The 17,787-nt window shown below is 38.7% G+C and overlaps 1 protein-coding gene across 4 annotated transcripts in view; it reads right to left on the reverse strand.

The window, feature by feature from the left end:
• Window positions 1-780: 780 nt before the first annotated feature.
• PGM2 (phosphoglucomutase 2) overlaps window positions 781-17,787 on the reverse strand; it is a 74,543-nt gene continuing 57,536 nt past the window's right edge. For all 4 annotated transcript variants that reach the window (XM_077815757.1, XM_077815754.1, XM_077815755.1 and 1 more), the window contains exons 5-14: window positions 17,590-17,673; window positions 16,524-16,717; window positions 15,678-15,867; window positions 14,832-14,929; window positions 9,463-9,643; window positions 9,282-9,375; window positions 8,289-8,418; window positions 5,328-5,517; window positions 4,509-4,642; window positions 781-2,635 (exon numbers count right to left, since the gene is read on the reverse strand). In XM_077815757.1, coding sequence (XP_077671883.1) covers window positions 2,533-2,635; window positions 4,509-4,642; window positions 5,328-5,517; window positions 8,289-8,418; window positions 9,282-9,375; window positions 9,463-9,643; window positions 14,832-14,929; window positions 15,678-15,867; window positions 16,524-16,717; window positions 17,590-17,673 — 1,398 coding nt within the window. In that variant the 3' untranslated portion in view covers window positions 781-2,532. The remainder of the gene's footprint in view (window positions 2,636-4,508; window positions 4,643-5,327; window positions 5,518-8,288; window positions 8,419-9,281; window positions 9,376-9,462; window positions 9,644-14,831; window positions 14,930-15,677; window positions 15,868-16,523; window positions 16,718-17,589; window positions 17,674-17,787) is intronic.

Raw genomic sequence — 17,787 nt, forward strand, 5'->3', positions numbered from 1 at the left:
GTGGCCATAATTTCTTACAGGATTTTAATTGTTATACAGAGTAAGCATTTCTGCTTCTCAGAGCTTGTAGCCGCAAAGCGCCTCATTGAGCTACCTTTGGCGCACCCACCATACTCATCATTACCTCCTCTTTAAACCTACATGCTGTGAATAAGAGCTATATGTAGTCTGATACAGCCTTCAATCTTTGAATTACAAAGTAATGTGCTAGTTTTAACAAATATGTTCTGTTACCATTTTCATAAAAGCACCACCATATAGTGTGTATGTTTTGTTTGGTTAACTGCTTCTTAATTGTCTTGGTGGTTTGTAAAAGTCACATTTCTGAATATGTACAGAACAGTGATAGTCAGGCATCAGGAGCATTGCACCCTTTTATGAAGGTTACACAAATCATCAGCAGGTTTTATTGTTCAGAATAATCCTTCCTCTAAAGTTAAGGTGACTAAAGCAAATTAATTCTTACTGCACTTCTCTAGAAGCACTGAAATAAGGGGTAAGAGATCAGGGCTTTCCTATCAAATTTCCATTGAAGACTACAAAGATATCTGCAATAGGATATTCCTTTACTTACAATGTAAGTGTCTAGCTATAAACATTCTGAGTTGTCACAGCCTAAGATCTTGTGTACAGCTAAACATTTTCCCCTGTGTCAAAATAAAATCCAAGCAACTACCCCTACATGGAGTAAGATCAGTAGTATTTACTTTACAGTACCCTCTTTTTTTTTTTTCTATTTTACCACTTGTTTACAAAGGAAACCATTAGAATACAGGAATCTCAATTTAGAAGGAGTGATATTTTGCTTTCAAGATTCAATTCAGGTTTACACTATGCCAAATACATTTTAGCACAATAAAAACAAACATACACAAGAATGCTGAGTTACAGACTAACATTTTGACCAACACTGGCTGGATGTTGTAGAATCCCCAACATTAACAGGGCATATACAATAAACACATTATATGGTCCTCAGTGAAGTATATTCATAATTCCAGACTGCAGTGTGTCCTCCCATGGTTTTTTAATAGGTTATTTTAGAGTTGTCCTTGCATTTCATTTTCAGAACATAACTACCAGGGCAATGAAAAGCCATATGCATGTAATTTCTGTACAGTGAGACTTAAGATGTTTCACTTTGAAGTCAATAGCAAAACCCTCCCATCTTTTGTATTTATAGGCCCAATCAAAGGTCAGGGATGCATCATAGGAGGCACTTTATAAATATTTACCAAGAAGTCAGTCTCTGCCCCAGTATAGTGTTAAGTGTCTTTAGAGAGACACAGGGCTGGCATGCTCAACTCCAACCCAAGATGCTGCATTTCCTCTTCCCCTGCCTAAAAGATGATGTATTTTCATAGAAACCATGGCAATAGACAACAGACGTCCATTCTGGCTCTGCTTCATTGACTAATTTATGCTGTCCAGCATATATGTAGTAATATGTATTATCTGCTCCATATTTTTATATATATTAGTATGCATTAAGCATAAATATTGTAATAGTGATGTAGCCTAAAACCAACCTACACCATAATCCCATAACTTCTTCCATTTGGCATAAGCAGATAAGAAACTTGTCAAAATCAAGATTCATTCATTCTATGTCTTAGTACAAGCTAGGGGAGGCACCTTCATGGACCAGTACCTAGAATGCTAGTATCTAAATCAAAGATACGGAAAGAACAGAAAAACTAGTTAGGGAGCTGGGTTGGATTTTAGTGACCTGTAAAGAGAGATACAACTTGTATTATGTATAAATAATACCAGCTAAAATGTGTAACTTGGGGAGCACACCTTCTGTGTAAGGTGAATGTATCATCACTGCATGACATGGCTTCTCAGAGACTGGTATCATATATAACCTTACTCCTGTACCATAGTATTATTGTCTTAGAGCAGTAAGACATGTTCACATGGTTCATTATTAATGAAAGTGTGGTGGTCAAGCAATTGACTATACAATTTATCAACACCCACAAATTCACCACCAACCCCAGTAAAATCCTGCTATTGTGGCTAAAAATCACTTTTGGAAACCTGCTCTTCTAGGGACATCTACCCTGATTTTACCAACATCCCCCACAGATTTCCAGTGCCCTGTAGTTATGCAGCTAGCCTGACTTGCAAAGATAAAACTAGACATATTCATGCAGCGCTATCCAGTTCCCCTGTCATCAAAAACTTGGTAGTTACATTGCTATCAAATTAGGCTACATACATGTAAAAAGCAAATTGCATTTACAGAAATTAAGGCAAGGCAAGTACAATAAAATTTATTAGAACAAGACTTGATTGAAACATTTGCATTGTACCAGATAATTTTTGGTTGCTAGTTTTTAATAAGGAATCCCTTGATTTACCCAGATAAGATATTAGACCAAAGAGGATGTGGAACACATATTGGTAAGGATATATATTTTAATCTTTTTGTTTGGTCCTTAAAAATTCCTACTTTTTCCAATAGTGTAGAGTTTTGCCCACAACATGCTGCAGAGACAGTGTGATAAAGGAAACAGTCTTAATTATTTACTCTGCTTTGGGCTGCAGTTTATTTTTTTCTGGCTGAAAGAAATACTCTTCGATAGCACTGACCAGCTCACCTAATTCCTCCTTCAGTTGGTCAGGGTCACTAAAACAAAAAAAACACAGTAAACAAAACCAAATCATAGTAGAGCAGCAAAAAAGGCTAGAAGAAAAAGAAAAACGGGGTATATTGCGAGGGCTTGTCAAGACAGTCAGTGCATGGCAAGCTGGGATGTACACTGTACTGTAATGTAATGTACTGTACACTAGGAGTCCATGTGGACCCTGCTACTGTGTGATAAAAGTTCCCCAGTGTGCACTGATTTACACCCCAGCTTGCCCAAGCACTAACTGTTAGTCTAGCCTAGGCCACAGTCTCATGTGTGATGTTTTAACAGCACATTTTCTATTAATGCTAGTAAAATTGTGCGTTTGATTTCTTAGTCCCACATGTGGGACTAAATCAGTGTTTAGCTCTAACCTTTTTGTATCAAGGAGGTGAATTTACATGTTGTTTGTCCATGTTTTTCTAATTATTTGATATAACAGCTGATTTAAGCTTCAAATATTTCCCATTTCATCCCTAGTTTGTATGTTTAGTAACATTTAGACCTTGTATCACTTTTCTTTCATTCATGATAAAGCATAAATACAATTAGCCTTTAACAAAAGTTAGCTTATTTTTAAAATACTTTATAAACACATTTGTATTTTTGAATCCATCTGTTGCCTCTCATCTTAGATTAAGCTTAAGAACTGCCTTTTTCAGATACTGTTATTTAGAGGCTATCACAATGGGATTGGGGCCTTTAGGCAAATATTACCATAATATTCAACATTAAATATTTAAAGATCAATTTTGATGAGCAATTCATAAACAGTGTTTTCTATTTGAGTTAGTTGTTAATGTCCAAAATCTTCAATCATCACTATAGCTTAGCAATCAAAAAGTTGTGAATAGCTACAGAAAACAGAAGAAATGCAAGCTTCTCCACCATACTCCATCAGTGTGCTTCAGCCAAAACATAGCACATTGATATGGCAGTCTTCATTTCTATTCAATCCCTGACTTCTGCTGAAACTTCCAAAAACGGTTGTCTGTTTTGGGGAGACCACCTGAGCCACCAGTTCGTTTCACACACAACATGGTTCAGACACTACCAATCTGAGCTAGCTCTGAATGAGTAACCTAAAAGTAAAATACTACATATGCTAATTGTCAAAACTATAAGGCACATTTCCCTCCCCCCTTTTAAAAACAGGGAAGGAGGGGCTTTGAGATTTGAAGTTGCTTGCTTTGATGATGGTAGGTTATACTAATTACAGCACTGCACTTAGAACATTACTTGTGATATACTCTTACGTTATCTCAAGAAAGCCTAAAGCATACAGATGTGCCAGTTTTTAGCATTTGTACATCTACATAAATGTGTCCTTGGTTGAAAGAAGAAGAAAGATAATGCAGAGCTTCTGATGAGGGATCCAGAAGATCCACCACATAATTAAGAATATGTTCTTTGGGGAAAAAAACTCCCCAAATTTTACACATTTATGAAAGTGGGCCAAATTCATCCTGGTGTCAGACAAATAGGCTAAATACCAAGATGTTATTTGACTTCTGACAGTCAATTACCAAGGCTACTTGAGTCAAAGGAATAAGTCTGATATTTCAGTAATAAGTCTTGATATCAACTTTGAAACAAAAGATTTGAGAAAGGAAGCAGCCCTTTCAAATCATCTTGGAATATTTTAATACAATTTTAAAATGTTATCAAGTTGAGGGCCTCTTCCTACTCCTACGGAAGTCAAGACAATCCATGTTTAATGAAACTTCAGTGACAGCAAGAATTGGCCATTAATTGTGCAGAACTAAAGCTTTGAACACATTCTTTTTCTAAAAAGAGTGTCATTAAAATTATATTAAAATAGGCCTTTTTTTTAAAAAAAAAAAAAATTTATTCCTAAAAGCAACACAATACCTGTTTCCAGGAGGGGCGCACAATTCAGCATAGTATTTGATTTTTGGTTCTGTCCCACTGGTCCTCATAGTAGCCACCCCTCCATTAGCAAAAGTAAATGTTATCATTTGGCTACTTTTACTGGTAGGAAGCACCTAGAAATACATATACACACACACACACATATATATCATAGAATAGCTTCTTTAAAAGTTCACTACTTAAATATATGCAATGAGTTTTAGATGCAAGAGAAAAAATCTAACAACTTGTATTCAGTACCAAATACACAAACTGAACTATTTTATTTTGGCCTCCCAACTTCAGACATGTTGGAGTTGATCATAATCTTACAGTCAACCTAGGATTTGAAAAGGAAAGCCATGTCATGGCTTGAGTCACTATTAGATAACACATCTTGAAATCTTGTCAAGATTTTGGTAGCATATAGAAAAAGCTACACAAAGCATGTGCTCAGTGACTATCAAAAGAAAAAAATAAATACAAATCACCCTTGATTCTAAAAGAAGGCTAAAGAATCCAAAACTTTACATCTGAATAGATATTTTACATTTCTTATATAAGTGCAGAGGGGAAACATAATCCCTCCAAGCAGTAGGAAAAAACAGAAAAAAACCTTAAAGCTGTAGTAAATAGCACAAATCCTCAGAGCTTCTTCAGCGGACTCTGCCATTTTATGCAGTTTAGACAAGATCACAAAGCATGGCTACAAGAATCTGTGTGGTTTTTAGTTGGTATTTTCACTTTTCTCTCAGTGTTAAGTATACTGTTAATTGTATGGACTATAAAACCTGATCATTTTTATAAAAGGATACTTACCGCCTTTTGATCAGGCTGGCTGCTATCATAGCCAGTAGTGAGATCCCTTACTCCAGAAACTTTAAATTTGCCACATGATTTTGGGTAAGTATTTTTTCCATCATAATTTCTAAGATTCTCAAATAGCTCTTTAATAGTCTTAGGATCATGGCAGATAAAATATGAAGCTTTAGTAATGTGGTAGCCATACCTGTTAAGAGAAAATATAGTGATTCGAGAACACAGTCTACTTAAGCCCACACCATGCATACCTTCTCATTGTGATACAAAACACATGATACATTTGTGTTTATAATGCATCTAGGTCAAGGGTTCTCAACCTTTTTCTTTCTAAGGCCCCTCAACATGCTATAAAAACTTTACACACCACCTGTACCATAACAACTGCATATAAACGCCAGGGCCAGTGCTAGGGGGTAGCAAGCATGGCAGTTGCCCAGGGTCTCATGCCACAGGAGGCCCTGTAAAGTTAAGTTGCTCAGGCTTCAGCTTCAGCCCCATGCGGTGGAGCTTCAGTTTTCTGCCCTTGGCCTCAGCAAGTCTAATACCGGACCTGCTTAGCAGACCCCCTGAAGCCTACTCGCAGCCCCCCAGGAGGCTCTGGATCCCTGGTTGAGAACCATTGATCTAGGTAATATAAAAATAACTGATCCTCACAAATCTAAAACTGGAGAATACATATTTTTCACTTACATTTTTGTTTAGTTAAAGACCAAAACTGCTGGCATTTAGTTTAACATGAATGTCCCCCTGTATTTTAACTGTTGCAAAAATACCATTTTTTAAAAATTGGGAATGAAAAAGGGTATAATTACAAATGACAAAAAACTGTACCCCGTTGTAACTGTGGCTCTTAAAGATGTGTTGCCCACAACACATGTCCAAAAAAAAAACAAAACAAAACACACACACACCCCCCACACCAACACCACAGTTACTCTAAGGTAGGTAATTGTCCACATGGATTCTACTCTTGGTGAGTAACAAGCCGTAGTTGGTTTGCTTGGAGATGGATACTGGGAGTCCTACTTTTAAACAATGACTGCAGAACAGCTCTACCAAAACGGGCATCCAATGTGGAAGCTTTTACGAAAAATACTGTTTTGTGAATGTGTAGACTCTACATAGCTTTGGTACAAATTTGAGAAGGAAGGACATTCACCCTCCCTGTCCAGAAGATTTTACAATATAAGATGACCAGTAATTGTTGGCCTATGCCTTGTTTATGTAATCATATACCATGTATCTGCAAAACTTTCAACACCACACAGGTCTTACAGGTAAGACATAACATTATATAAGACAGGAGCCAGTCCTGTGTGTAACATGAGCTCTAGTCTCCCATCAAGCACATCTCTTTGGCATTAATGGGAATTACACACAGGGCCATCCCTACCAATTATGGTGCCCTATGCAGCCTGAGCACCTGCTCCCCCGCAGGGCTGCACTCAAGGTCTGCAGGGCCAGGAAGGCAGGAGCGGTGGGGGGCCAATTTGGGGGGCCCCCCACGCCCAGAGTGGTCTGGGGAATTAGTGGGGGGCCAGGAGCAGGAAGCGGAACGACCCGGCCCCAGCCCGCTCTGCTTCTCCTGCCCCAGCCGTGTCGCTTTGGGGAAGGGGTCTCCCCCCCCCCTGCACTCACCAGCAGCAGCGGGAAGCAGAGCAACCTGGCTCCAGCCTGCTCTACTCTGCCAGGTTCCAGCCGCATCACTCCGCTTCCCACCGCCAGCGAGTATGGGGGGGTGATCTTTTCCCCACCCACCCACCAGCAGCGGGAAACAGAGCAATCTGGCTACAGCCTGCTCCGCTGCACCTGCCCCAGCCGGGTTGCTCTGGGGAGGGGGACCCCACCCTGAACTCAACAGCAGTGGGAAGCGGAGCGACGTGGCTAGGAGCTGACCGAGTAGAGCGGGCTGGGGCCGGGTTGCTCCACTTCCCACCGCTGCTGGTGAGTGTGGGGTCACTGGGGAAAGAGGAGGAATGGGGGCAGGCTGGGGGCAGAGTAGGGGGGAGAAAGAGTAAGAGGCAGGGCGGAGGGAGTTGATTGGGACCCCACACCCCTCTAGGGATGGCCCTGCCCCTTGCAGTGGGCGCAGCCCACCGGGGTCCAGCTGAGGGATAGGGCTGGTTGCTGGAGCTGGTGCTGCTGCATATGCAGTACGCAGCTGCCTAGGGCACCATGGAATCTGAGGAAACTAAACACTAAACTAGACACTAAAAATCATGGTCTTAATAAAAAGACTGGATTTATGACTTATTACAGCAACCTGTAAGTAACCCACTAACCCTTCCTTTTTTGTTTTATGACTGCACGGGCGTTAATGGGCCACTTCACCTTGAATGGCCCCTTAGAATGTGTGTTAATTTCTTATGCTAACCAATCTGTTCCACCTTGTATTTAACAGCGACACTGAGGACCACTCCCAGACCTGAAGAGCTTTGTGCAGTTCTAAAGCTGGTGTCTTTCACCAGAAGTTGGTCCAATAAACTGTATTACCTCACCCACTTTGTCTCTCTCTCTGGGACCAACACAACTGCTACACTGTAAATTTAGGAGGGTCCATTTGGCACCTGGTGTATTTGTAATTCCCATTAATGCCAAAGAAATATGCTTGATGGGAGAATAGATCTCGTTACACACAGAATTGGATCCTGTCTTACAGAATCTGTTTTTTCTTGCCTACAAGATCTATGTGGTACTGAAAGCATTACTGAAACAGTTGTATAGCTTGTCACTTGAATAAAGGCTCACACTGAACAGTCTGAGGCAACTGTGTATATTCTTAAAAGAGAGAGATTATGTTAAGCTTTGTTTTTATGAGACAGGGCAACTTGCAAGTAGATAATTACTGTTGCAAAAGTACTTTGCCTCTATATTGTATTAGATATTATTCAGTAGCAAGTTAACTAACATATGGGAGATGGAGAACATCTGATAACTAGACAATGAAATTAAACTCACTCATCATAGATAGCTTTCAGCTGCAGAGACAAAGACAAATTTTTGGTTGCTAGCCAACTAGACATCTCTGCAGTTATAACAGCAGCACTGACACCATCTTTGTCCAGGACAACAGGGCTGCACATATATCCTAAACAAAAGAAAGCATATAAAAAGAATCCTGTAACAAAAGGAACTAGAGTATACAGAGAAAACCACAAAGAAACACTGACACACTGCAGAAGTTGGAAGTTTTAGCAAACAAAAAGTATCTTCATCACATTCTGGTGTTAGGAAGAGCACCCATAAGAATGATTATATAATAAACTTCAGCATTTCTGTAAGCAACATTTCAGGTGATTTTTCTGCACAAAAAGATGAAGTTAAACACTTCAGTACTGTAGATATAGATCAGTGAAAAGTTTTCCAACCACTTGCAGATCCACTAAGAGGTATGTTTACGGGGGGGGGGTTAAAAAAATAATCACAATAAGGCAGCTTAACCAGAGTTTGGTCCCAAATTTGATTGATTCTTTCCATATGGCAGTATGTGGTAGTGTCAACGGAACTCCAAAAGTCACTCTTTCACTGGTGTTGGAGTGCTATTCTACTATTAAAAAAAAAGTCGCTTCCCAAATGTGTCATTTGTGTGTCAATTATTCATAACAATTAGAGTTGGGTTGTTTTGGGGGTTTTTTTGGTGGTTTTTTTTTAACTTGTCACTCATGGAAACTTGAATCTCAGATTTCAAGTTAACTTGTCTTCTTCATGGCTCATGCATACTCTGCAATTGGAATTGCGTTAACAATTCTGATAATGTACAAACCCGCTCACTACCATATTTGCATCACCTCTGAAGTAGTAAAAACTTAGTCAACCAGGTAGATAGGATACTGAACATGCATGGGGAGTGAGTGTTGAAATGATGGCACTTTTACATATCACTTCTGTCCAGAAAGTGGCTTTTTACTCTTCTACAGTGCACCAGAGCTATCTATACTGTTCATTTCTTACCTATAGCTTCTTCAAATGCAAATAAAACAGTTTTCCCCTGGTCCGTGAGCTGCTTAGCTCGATTTCCCATCCACTTGAAACCTGTCAATGTCTCCTAAAGTGAGATGGGGAGGGGGGAAAAATGTAAGATACGTTGCACACAAAAACATGAATACAGACTTTTACACAAAACACAGTTTACCTCAAAGTGAAAGCCTTCCTTCAGTGCAATTGCTCTCAAGATTTTGGAAGAGACAGTGCTGGATAACATGTATACATCTTTGATGGCAGCAGGATCTTGATTCTGATTTTTCCAGCAAGTGAAGAGCCACCAGCCTAAAAGAGCTCCCAGCTCATTGCCAGAAAACACTTTCCACTCACCACTGAAAACAAAAACATGATGCAACCATTATAAAAACAATTTAAAAGACAATAGTGGAGAACATTTAACAGTTGTTGTGTACAAGAAAATTGGCAGAACAGAGGAAGTCATCTAACTGCTGTGGAGGTGAATTTGATTTTCAAAGGACAAATGGGAGTTAGGGATCCAACTCCCACTGAAAAAAATGAATGGGAACTGAGTGTCTAACATCCATTGGAAAATGTTCCTTACTTTTTTATCCAACTAAAACAGGACATTCTCCTTGTCATTCCCATTGGCTTCTATGCCTGTCAAAAGCTGCAACAATTCACTATCCATTACAACTGTTAAAGCTAAAGAGAATTAAGAACAAGTATTTTTCATTTTAAAATGAAGTGTTTTGGAGCATCTACATCATATCTTGATAAAAAAAGACCTCATTCACAAGCTACAACACCAACATGACTTGGGGAAAAACAACTTGGTACTAAATGACCGTTATTAGAGTGGGTTCAGTGACAGTCTGGGCTACTAATTTTCACGTAATCACAAGTACATCAGGACACTAGATCATTAAGGAAGAATGGAAAAGTCTCAAACATAAATATCAAAAAAGGGTCAAAGCGGACTCAATTATTGGAAGAGCAAGGAAAATGATGAAGGGAAAAGCAGAAGAGAAAAGGGGAGTGAGAAAATTGTTCAAAAATCCAGTTGTGAAGGGGAACAAAGACATCACTAAAGCTGACATAAATCAAGACCTACAAAAACAGTACCTGTTGTGAAAGAGAAGCAGCCTCAGTCTCTTGCATCTATTGATGCCAATAGGCACAAAGTAATGCACAGCAACAGTTTAGTGTAATAGCAGATGACAAACTACTTGCGTTCTAATGGGAGTTTCTGTCAAGGAAGAAGTACAGATACTGTAGAAGTCTATTCTTAACATACTAGTTAGTGAACAAACATCTTCAGCAGGAGGAAGAGATGAGAGGACTCAAAATGCGAGGACTATAGCTGGCCAAGAGATTAGGAAAGAGAAAGGCACAGAAAAGCAAGTACATACATTATGTGCTTAATTCAGACCTAGCTCTCACGGCTATAAAAGTGTGCTAAACTAGAAGCAGAATTTCTAATACAGAATATTAAAGTCAGATTTAAAAAAACAGACACATTTAGCACTGTGCTCTAGGTAAATGTCCCCAGCAAAAACATTTTCTTTTCCCTCAATGCCAACGAAGCCTTTTGTGTGTGTTTGACACATGCAACATTTTGCTGGCTGCTTGACTTTGCACCTTCTTCCTAACACATTTGCTTTTTACATTTTATTTTTGCTGGTATGTTAGTGGACTTAGAAATTCTGTTCCTGACTGCAATGTACTTCTGATTTAAAACTTCAGTGCACGCATCATTACATACGAACAGCCATACTGGGTCAGACCAAAGTCCATCTAGCCCAGTATCCTGTCTTCCAACAGTGGCCAATGCCCGGTGCCCCAGAGGGAATGAACCGAACAGGAAACCATCAAGTGATCCATCCCATCACCCATTCCCAGCTTCTGGAAAACAGAGGCTAGGACATCATCCCTGCCCATCCTGACTAATAACCATTGATGGACCTAGCCTCCATGATTTATCGAATTCTTTTTTGAACCCTGTTATAGTCTTGTCCATCACAACATCCTCTGGCAAGGAGTTCCACAGGTTGACTGTGTGTTGTGTAAAGAAATACTTCCTTTTATTTGTTTTAAACCTGCTACCTATTAATTTCATTTGGTGGCCCCTCATTCTTGTGTTATGAGGAGTAAATAACACTTCCTTATTTACTTTCTCCTCACCAGTCATGATTTTATAGACCTCTATCATATCCCCTTAGTCGTCTCGTTTCCAAGCTGAAAAGTCCCAGTTTTATTTCTCTCTCCTCATATGGCAGCCGTTTCATACCCCTAATAATTTATTGCCCTTTTCTGAACCTTTTCCAATTCCAATGTGTCTTTTTTGAGATGGGCAACCACATCTGCATGCAGTATTCAAGATGTGGGTACACCATGGGTTTATATAAAGGCAATATGATACGACCATTGTTCAAAAAGGAAAAAAAAGGCAAACGTAGGTGTGTGCTGGCAAAACATTAATATCCTGGAACTGACATGGCTACAGCTACACAGCACAAAACATTTTAGAGTAAAGGATGACAAGCTTAATCTACATGTCCTTAACAGACCCAGGGGAGAGGGTGCTAATAAATCCATTCCTCTTCCCAGATACAGAAGAGCATCTCTAATCCACACAGCTGGAGCAAGGAAAAGCCCTTGAGTTGCTGTAGGAATAAAGAGGATCCGAGTTCTCCTGGTGAGCAGGAAGAATACTGTGCTCTCCTCCTCTTCTTCCGTCGGAGCTTGAGAGCCCGAGTTAATTGGAGTGGTATAAAAACCTCAAACCTCTCTAATTTCAACAACCACAGGAGAACACAGGGTAAATAGCCCTCTCTCAGTGCTTAGCCAGTGTCGAGGGCGAGACCTGGGTTTCAAATCACTCTGATAGTGAAATATCACCTATACTGCCCCTTCCCTTGGTAGCAGCAGCAGAACTTTGTTCTGTATTGCAAGGAAATAAAAACCTGAAGTCCACCTTCAGGGCAGGTTTACAGTAGGGCTGTCGATTAATCGCAGTTAACTGATGCAATTAACTCAAAAAAATTAATTGAGATTAAAAATATTAATCGCAGCTTTAATCACACTGTTAAGTAATAGAATACCAATTGAAATTCAATATTTTTGGATGTTTTTCCTACATTTTCAAATATATGGATTTCAATTATAACAGAATACAAAGTGTACAGTGCTCACTTTATTTTTCTTACAAATATTTGCACTATAAAAACGATAAAAGAAATAGTATTTTTCAATTCACCTCATACAAGTACTGTAGCACAATCATGGAAGTACAACTTAAAATGTAGATTTTTTTGTTACATAACTGCACGCAAAAACAAAAACGTAAAACTTCAGAGCCTGCAAGTCCACTCAGTCCTACTTCTCGTTCAGCCAATCGCTAACAAAAACATGTTTACCTTTATGGGCGATAATGCTACCCACTTCTGAATTACAATGTCACGTGAAACAGAGACTAGGCGTTCATGTGGCACTGCTGTAGCCGGTGTCACAAGATATTTACGTGCCAGATGCAATAAAGATTTATGTGCCTCTTCATGCTTCAGCCACCGCTTAATTAACAACTGACCTCCTTGGGGGAGAACTGTATATCTCCTGCTCTGTTTTACCTACATTCTGCCATATATTTCATGTTACAGCAGTCTCGGATGATGACCCTGCACATGTTGTTCGTTTTAAGAACATTTTCACTGCAGATTTCACAAAACACAAAGAAGGTACCAATGCGAGATTTTTAAAGATAGCTACAGCACTTAACCCCAGGTTTAAAAATCTGAAGTGAATTCCAAAAATCTGAGAGGGACGAGGTGTGGAGCATTCTTTCAGAAGTCTTAGAGGAGCCACACTGATGCAGAAACTACAGAACCCAAACCAACAAAAAAGAAAATGAACCTTCTGCTGGTGGCATCTGACTCAGATGATGAAAATGAACATGCATTGGTCTGCACCGCTTTGGATCGTTATCAAGCAGAACCTGTCGTCAGCATGGACGCATGTCCTCTGGAATGGTGGTTGAAGCATGAAGGAACATATGAACCTTTAGCACATCTGGCATGTAAATACCTTGCGACACCAACTACAACAGTGCCATGAGAACGCCTGTTCTCACTTTCAGGTGACATTGTAAACAAGACGTGGGCAGCATTATCTTCTGCAAATGTAAACAAACTTGTTTGTCTGAGTGATTGGTTGAACAAGAAGTAGGACTGAGTGAACTTATAGGGTCTAAAGTTTTACTTTGTTTTAAACGCAGTTTTTTTGTACATAATTCTACATATGTAAGTTCAACTGGCATGATCGAGAGATTGCACTACAGTACTTGTATGAGGTGAAATGAAATACACTATTTCTTTTGTTTTTTTACAGTGCAAATATTTGTCATAAAAATAAATATAAAGTGAACATTGTACATTTTGTATTCTGTGTTACTGAAATCAGTATACTTGAAAATGTTGAAATCATCAAAAAATAAACTGGTATTCTATTATTGTTTAACAGCACAATTAATCGGGATTAATTTTTTTAATCACTTGACAACCCTAGTTTACAGCTGTATAGATTAATTTCTGCTCTACTAGATTAGGTGAAATGAGAAACATTAAATTTCTGGGTGGTAGTATTCAGCGGTGCACTTCAGCTGAATCTCTATCATCTGGTACAGCTTTTCAGAAGCAGTCTGTATGATGCTGGTCACTCAAGGGGACTACTGGATGGTGAGCCAGAATTACATGTCACATAGGCCACAAGCACATCTGACAAATGTGGCAGGTCCCCACCCTAAAGGAGCTTACTTTCTGTGGCCCCAGCAACAGAATCTAAATGTACATAAGTGTCCAGCTATGCATGTTTTACAATGGAATTGAAAACTAGTAGCCAAATCAGCAGAAGTTGCTGAGCACCTACAAATCTCATAGGAGAGAAAGTGAGATGCAGATACACAGCATCTTTGAAAAATCAGGCTCAAGGTATCTAATAAATACCTTAGCATATGTAGTCAATCACTACCCCTATTCTTGAACTGGGGAAAAGATAGAAGGGGTTTGATACATGAATGAACTATGCTGTCCCCCTGATTTCGGAAGTCAATGAAAGTGTTACATGCAATTAAAGATGTTAGTTACTACTCACTAAATGAAAGGAGTGAGAAAGCATGTTTTGACGCGTACTAGGGAAGATTTCCTATTTAAACACCTTGATATACTATAAAACAGACTAAGCTATTTGGGGTAAGGGCTGTCTCTTCATATTTGTCTTTTTTGTACATTCCCTAGCACAATGGACTCTAAATCATCATCGCAGCCTCTGGGTGCTATTGCAATATAGGTATTATAAATCACACACACACACTTTCAGAGCTCTCAGATTTTCCCAATAATAGCAGCAACATCATCTAGGAATCTATGAAAAGATAAGGCCAAAAGGAACCCTTGTGATCATCTAGTCTGACCTCCTGCATAATACAAGCCACAGGACTTCTTAGAATGAATTCAGGCTTCAAGTAAATACCTGTGGTTGAACTACAGCATATTTTTATTACTGTACCTTTCTTGTTTCTCTGCAACAAGAAGTCGATCAGCATCTGGGTCATTTGCTAAAATAATTCCAGACCCTTCTTTTTCAGCCAAAGCAAAAGATAACGTCTAGAAAACAATAGTATAGTGCAACACCAGAGAAGGATCATCAATACTTCTAAATAATATTTTCACTTTCTTATAGGTCTAACACTCCCATTTATTTTCACTTGAACCCACAAAACCACAAAGCTATGTTTATAGCAGAAACGCCGTCCTTAATTCTTTCAAGGGTACCCTCAGTATTGTAGAGATCTCAATGGGTAGCAGCACTACATTAAAATAATATTCGGAGTGTGAAGAGTAAATTAAATAACATCTATTTCTACATTTGGGGGCTAATTCAAAGTCCACTGAAGTCAATGGACTACCCACACAAGTCAAGTTATTCCCATGAACGTTTGCAGATAAGGCCTTAGATCTCTACATTTGGTATCATCTTATTCTACAGTTTAACTGTTAACAGCTGTTGGATTCAGGTTGTTAAAAATTTCGTTGTAATTGGACATTTTCTAAGATGGAGGAATATTCTCAGTTTGTTTTTTAAGGGCTATTCTATTCTCCATGCTGATACTGTATATTCTACTGGAGAGTTAAAGAAAAAGTATCTTCTAGTAGTTTATCTTGTTATTAGATAACCAGTTCATTAAAAACTATGAAAAGACACTTGTTAGCTTTTCAAGCAATCTAATGGAAATGGAAACTCAAAATGAAAAACTATTTTATAAAAACGTTATACCTAGGTTTTCAGTGACAATTTCTGGCTGGTGGAGAGAACACTTAATATAGATAGCAAATATTTAAAAACAATATTTACCAGTACACCTTTACCCTCTTCAGGATTTGGGTACTTTACTGTTGGAAATTCTGGATCAGGATCCTTCTGTTCAGGAACAGCCAATGGAGGTTTAAAGTCAAATGCCTTAAAGGCTGATTGCACAAATTCATGGCCTACACCATGCACAGAAGTGTGGGTGAACTTCAGCTTTGTTTCCTTGTTTATATTCCTGAAATCAAGTAAATTAAAGATGATGTTAAATTAACATGGCCACTGTGTGCCACTTAACGGGGTTCAGAAACAACCATGACTCAATACTCTGCAACAATGTTAAACTATGAACCCAAAGAAAGTTTGTATTAAAAGGTATCCTTTTTTACCCCATCTCTAGCCCTACATGACTGTACCAAGACATCAGATAAAATAAGGCTCTGTATTGCCTTACAGAGCACAGGAGGAAGGAAGAACTAGTATGATTGGCTGATAAGATTCAGTACCCAAGTTGAGTAATGGCATTTAAACAGACTTCTACATAAAAGCAGAAGCTACACTGAACCACAGTGCTATCTGTTGCTATGTTATTTATCTTTCACTCACTTTACTTAGAGGCACATACAACTAAGAACAAACACCACTTATTCTCCTAAGTAGATGCATAATGCTTGTTTGTAATATTACAGCATTATTTTTCATACATTCCTGGCTTTCTAGTATACTGAGTTTAGCAGTTGCTAGCCTCGGTAAAGTTAATGTAACCGACGAAGTTCAAATTTTTGTACCCAGCTCCTCCCCCTCCCAACCCCAGTTTTAGTTTTAATCTTTCTTGTTTAAAATCAAGTTAAAAATATAGGTTTGTCACCAAGAGAATGACAATCACCAGCTCACCTGTGAAAGCAGTGCTTTTGTAGGTCTTTAAAGTAGTCCTTATTGATAGTGACATAAGGATCATGAAGTAGCAAGCTGCTGTCAACCAGACTGTCATCCCAAGCCTGAGGCCATGGCTCTTGGTTCTCTTCGATAGCTTGAGAGATTCCTTTGTCATGAGGTGAAGTTATCTGTGCACCATTTTCCCAATAAACCTAAATGGTACACAGGACACACCGGGGTTATTTTAAACATATTTTAAACTGATCTTAGTTGGCTAAATCCTGGCACAATTTATGGCTGATTCCAGTAAATACAGCTAAAACAATACAGTGTAATATACTTTGAATATAGATTTCCCTAAGCTTTGTTTTTCTGAGGATGTAGTGCCCTATATTTAAATCCCCCATGAAAAACAAAGTAGACCACCACCAGGCTCATCTCATTTAGAGATAAAAATCAAATTTCAGGCCATTTGCTAGGCAGATAGTTAATACTTGTCCATAATACATTGTCTCAACCTACATAGTTTACTCTAATTTTATATATAACCACTACGCATGAGACAAGACAAGGGGGAAAAAAAAAGAAAATATTTTTAGTACCAAACAAAAAAACAACGCACAATTTTTAACTGCAAAAGCAATCAAAAACTTTTAGTCCCCTACAACACCTGCTGCTTTTGGTCTTCAAACTACTTCCACCCATGCAATAAATTGTTAATTTAAGTCATGTTACTGTAAAATTCTTAACACTTTCAAAGGTCTGAACATATTTGAAAAAGCAGCAAGATTACTGAAAATTAAATATATATAACATTTTAGAACAGTGAAGCAACACATTCTGGAGGAATGAACAAAGATCTGAGTTCTAATCTTGCCTCTGCCCCTAACTTGCTATATGGCCCTGGGCCAGCCAATGTCTCATCTGTAAAATGGGGATGATACTACTTCCCTCCCTCCTTCCTAGGGCTACTTTGAAGATTAAGGACTGGATAGCTCTTTGAACATATAGAGTGCTACTATACATGCTATTATTAAATAGTCATGTCTGAAAACAATGGAAGATTTAAGTTATATAGGAATACCTTGTAACCATTATCTTGTTTTGGGTTATGGGAAGCAGTAATCATAATTCCAGCAGAAAGTTTCAGATGAGTTATTGTGTAGGGCTGTAAAACAATAGTATAAAGAGAGTTATCATGGAGTCTCGATCCTGCTAAATTCTGGGAATCAAGCCATTGCTGCAACCATACAATCATAATTTCAAGTCTAGAAAATAACTG

Source organism: Eretmochelys imbricata, chromosome 4 (assembly GCF_965152235.1).
Source record: "Eretmochelys imbricata isolate rEreImb1 chromosome 4, rEreImb1.hap1, whole genome shotgun sequence".
Lineage (NCBI taxonomy): Eukaryota > Metazoa > Chordata > Testudines > Cheloniidae > Eretmochelys > Eretmochelys imbricata.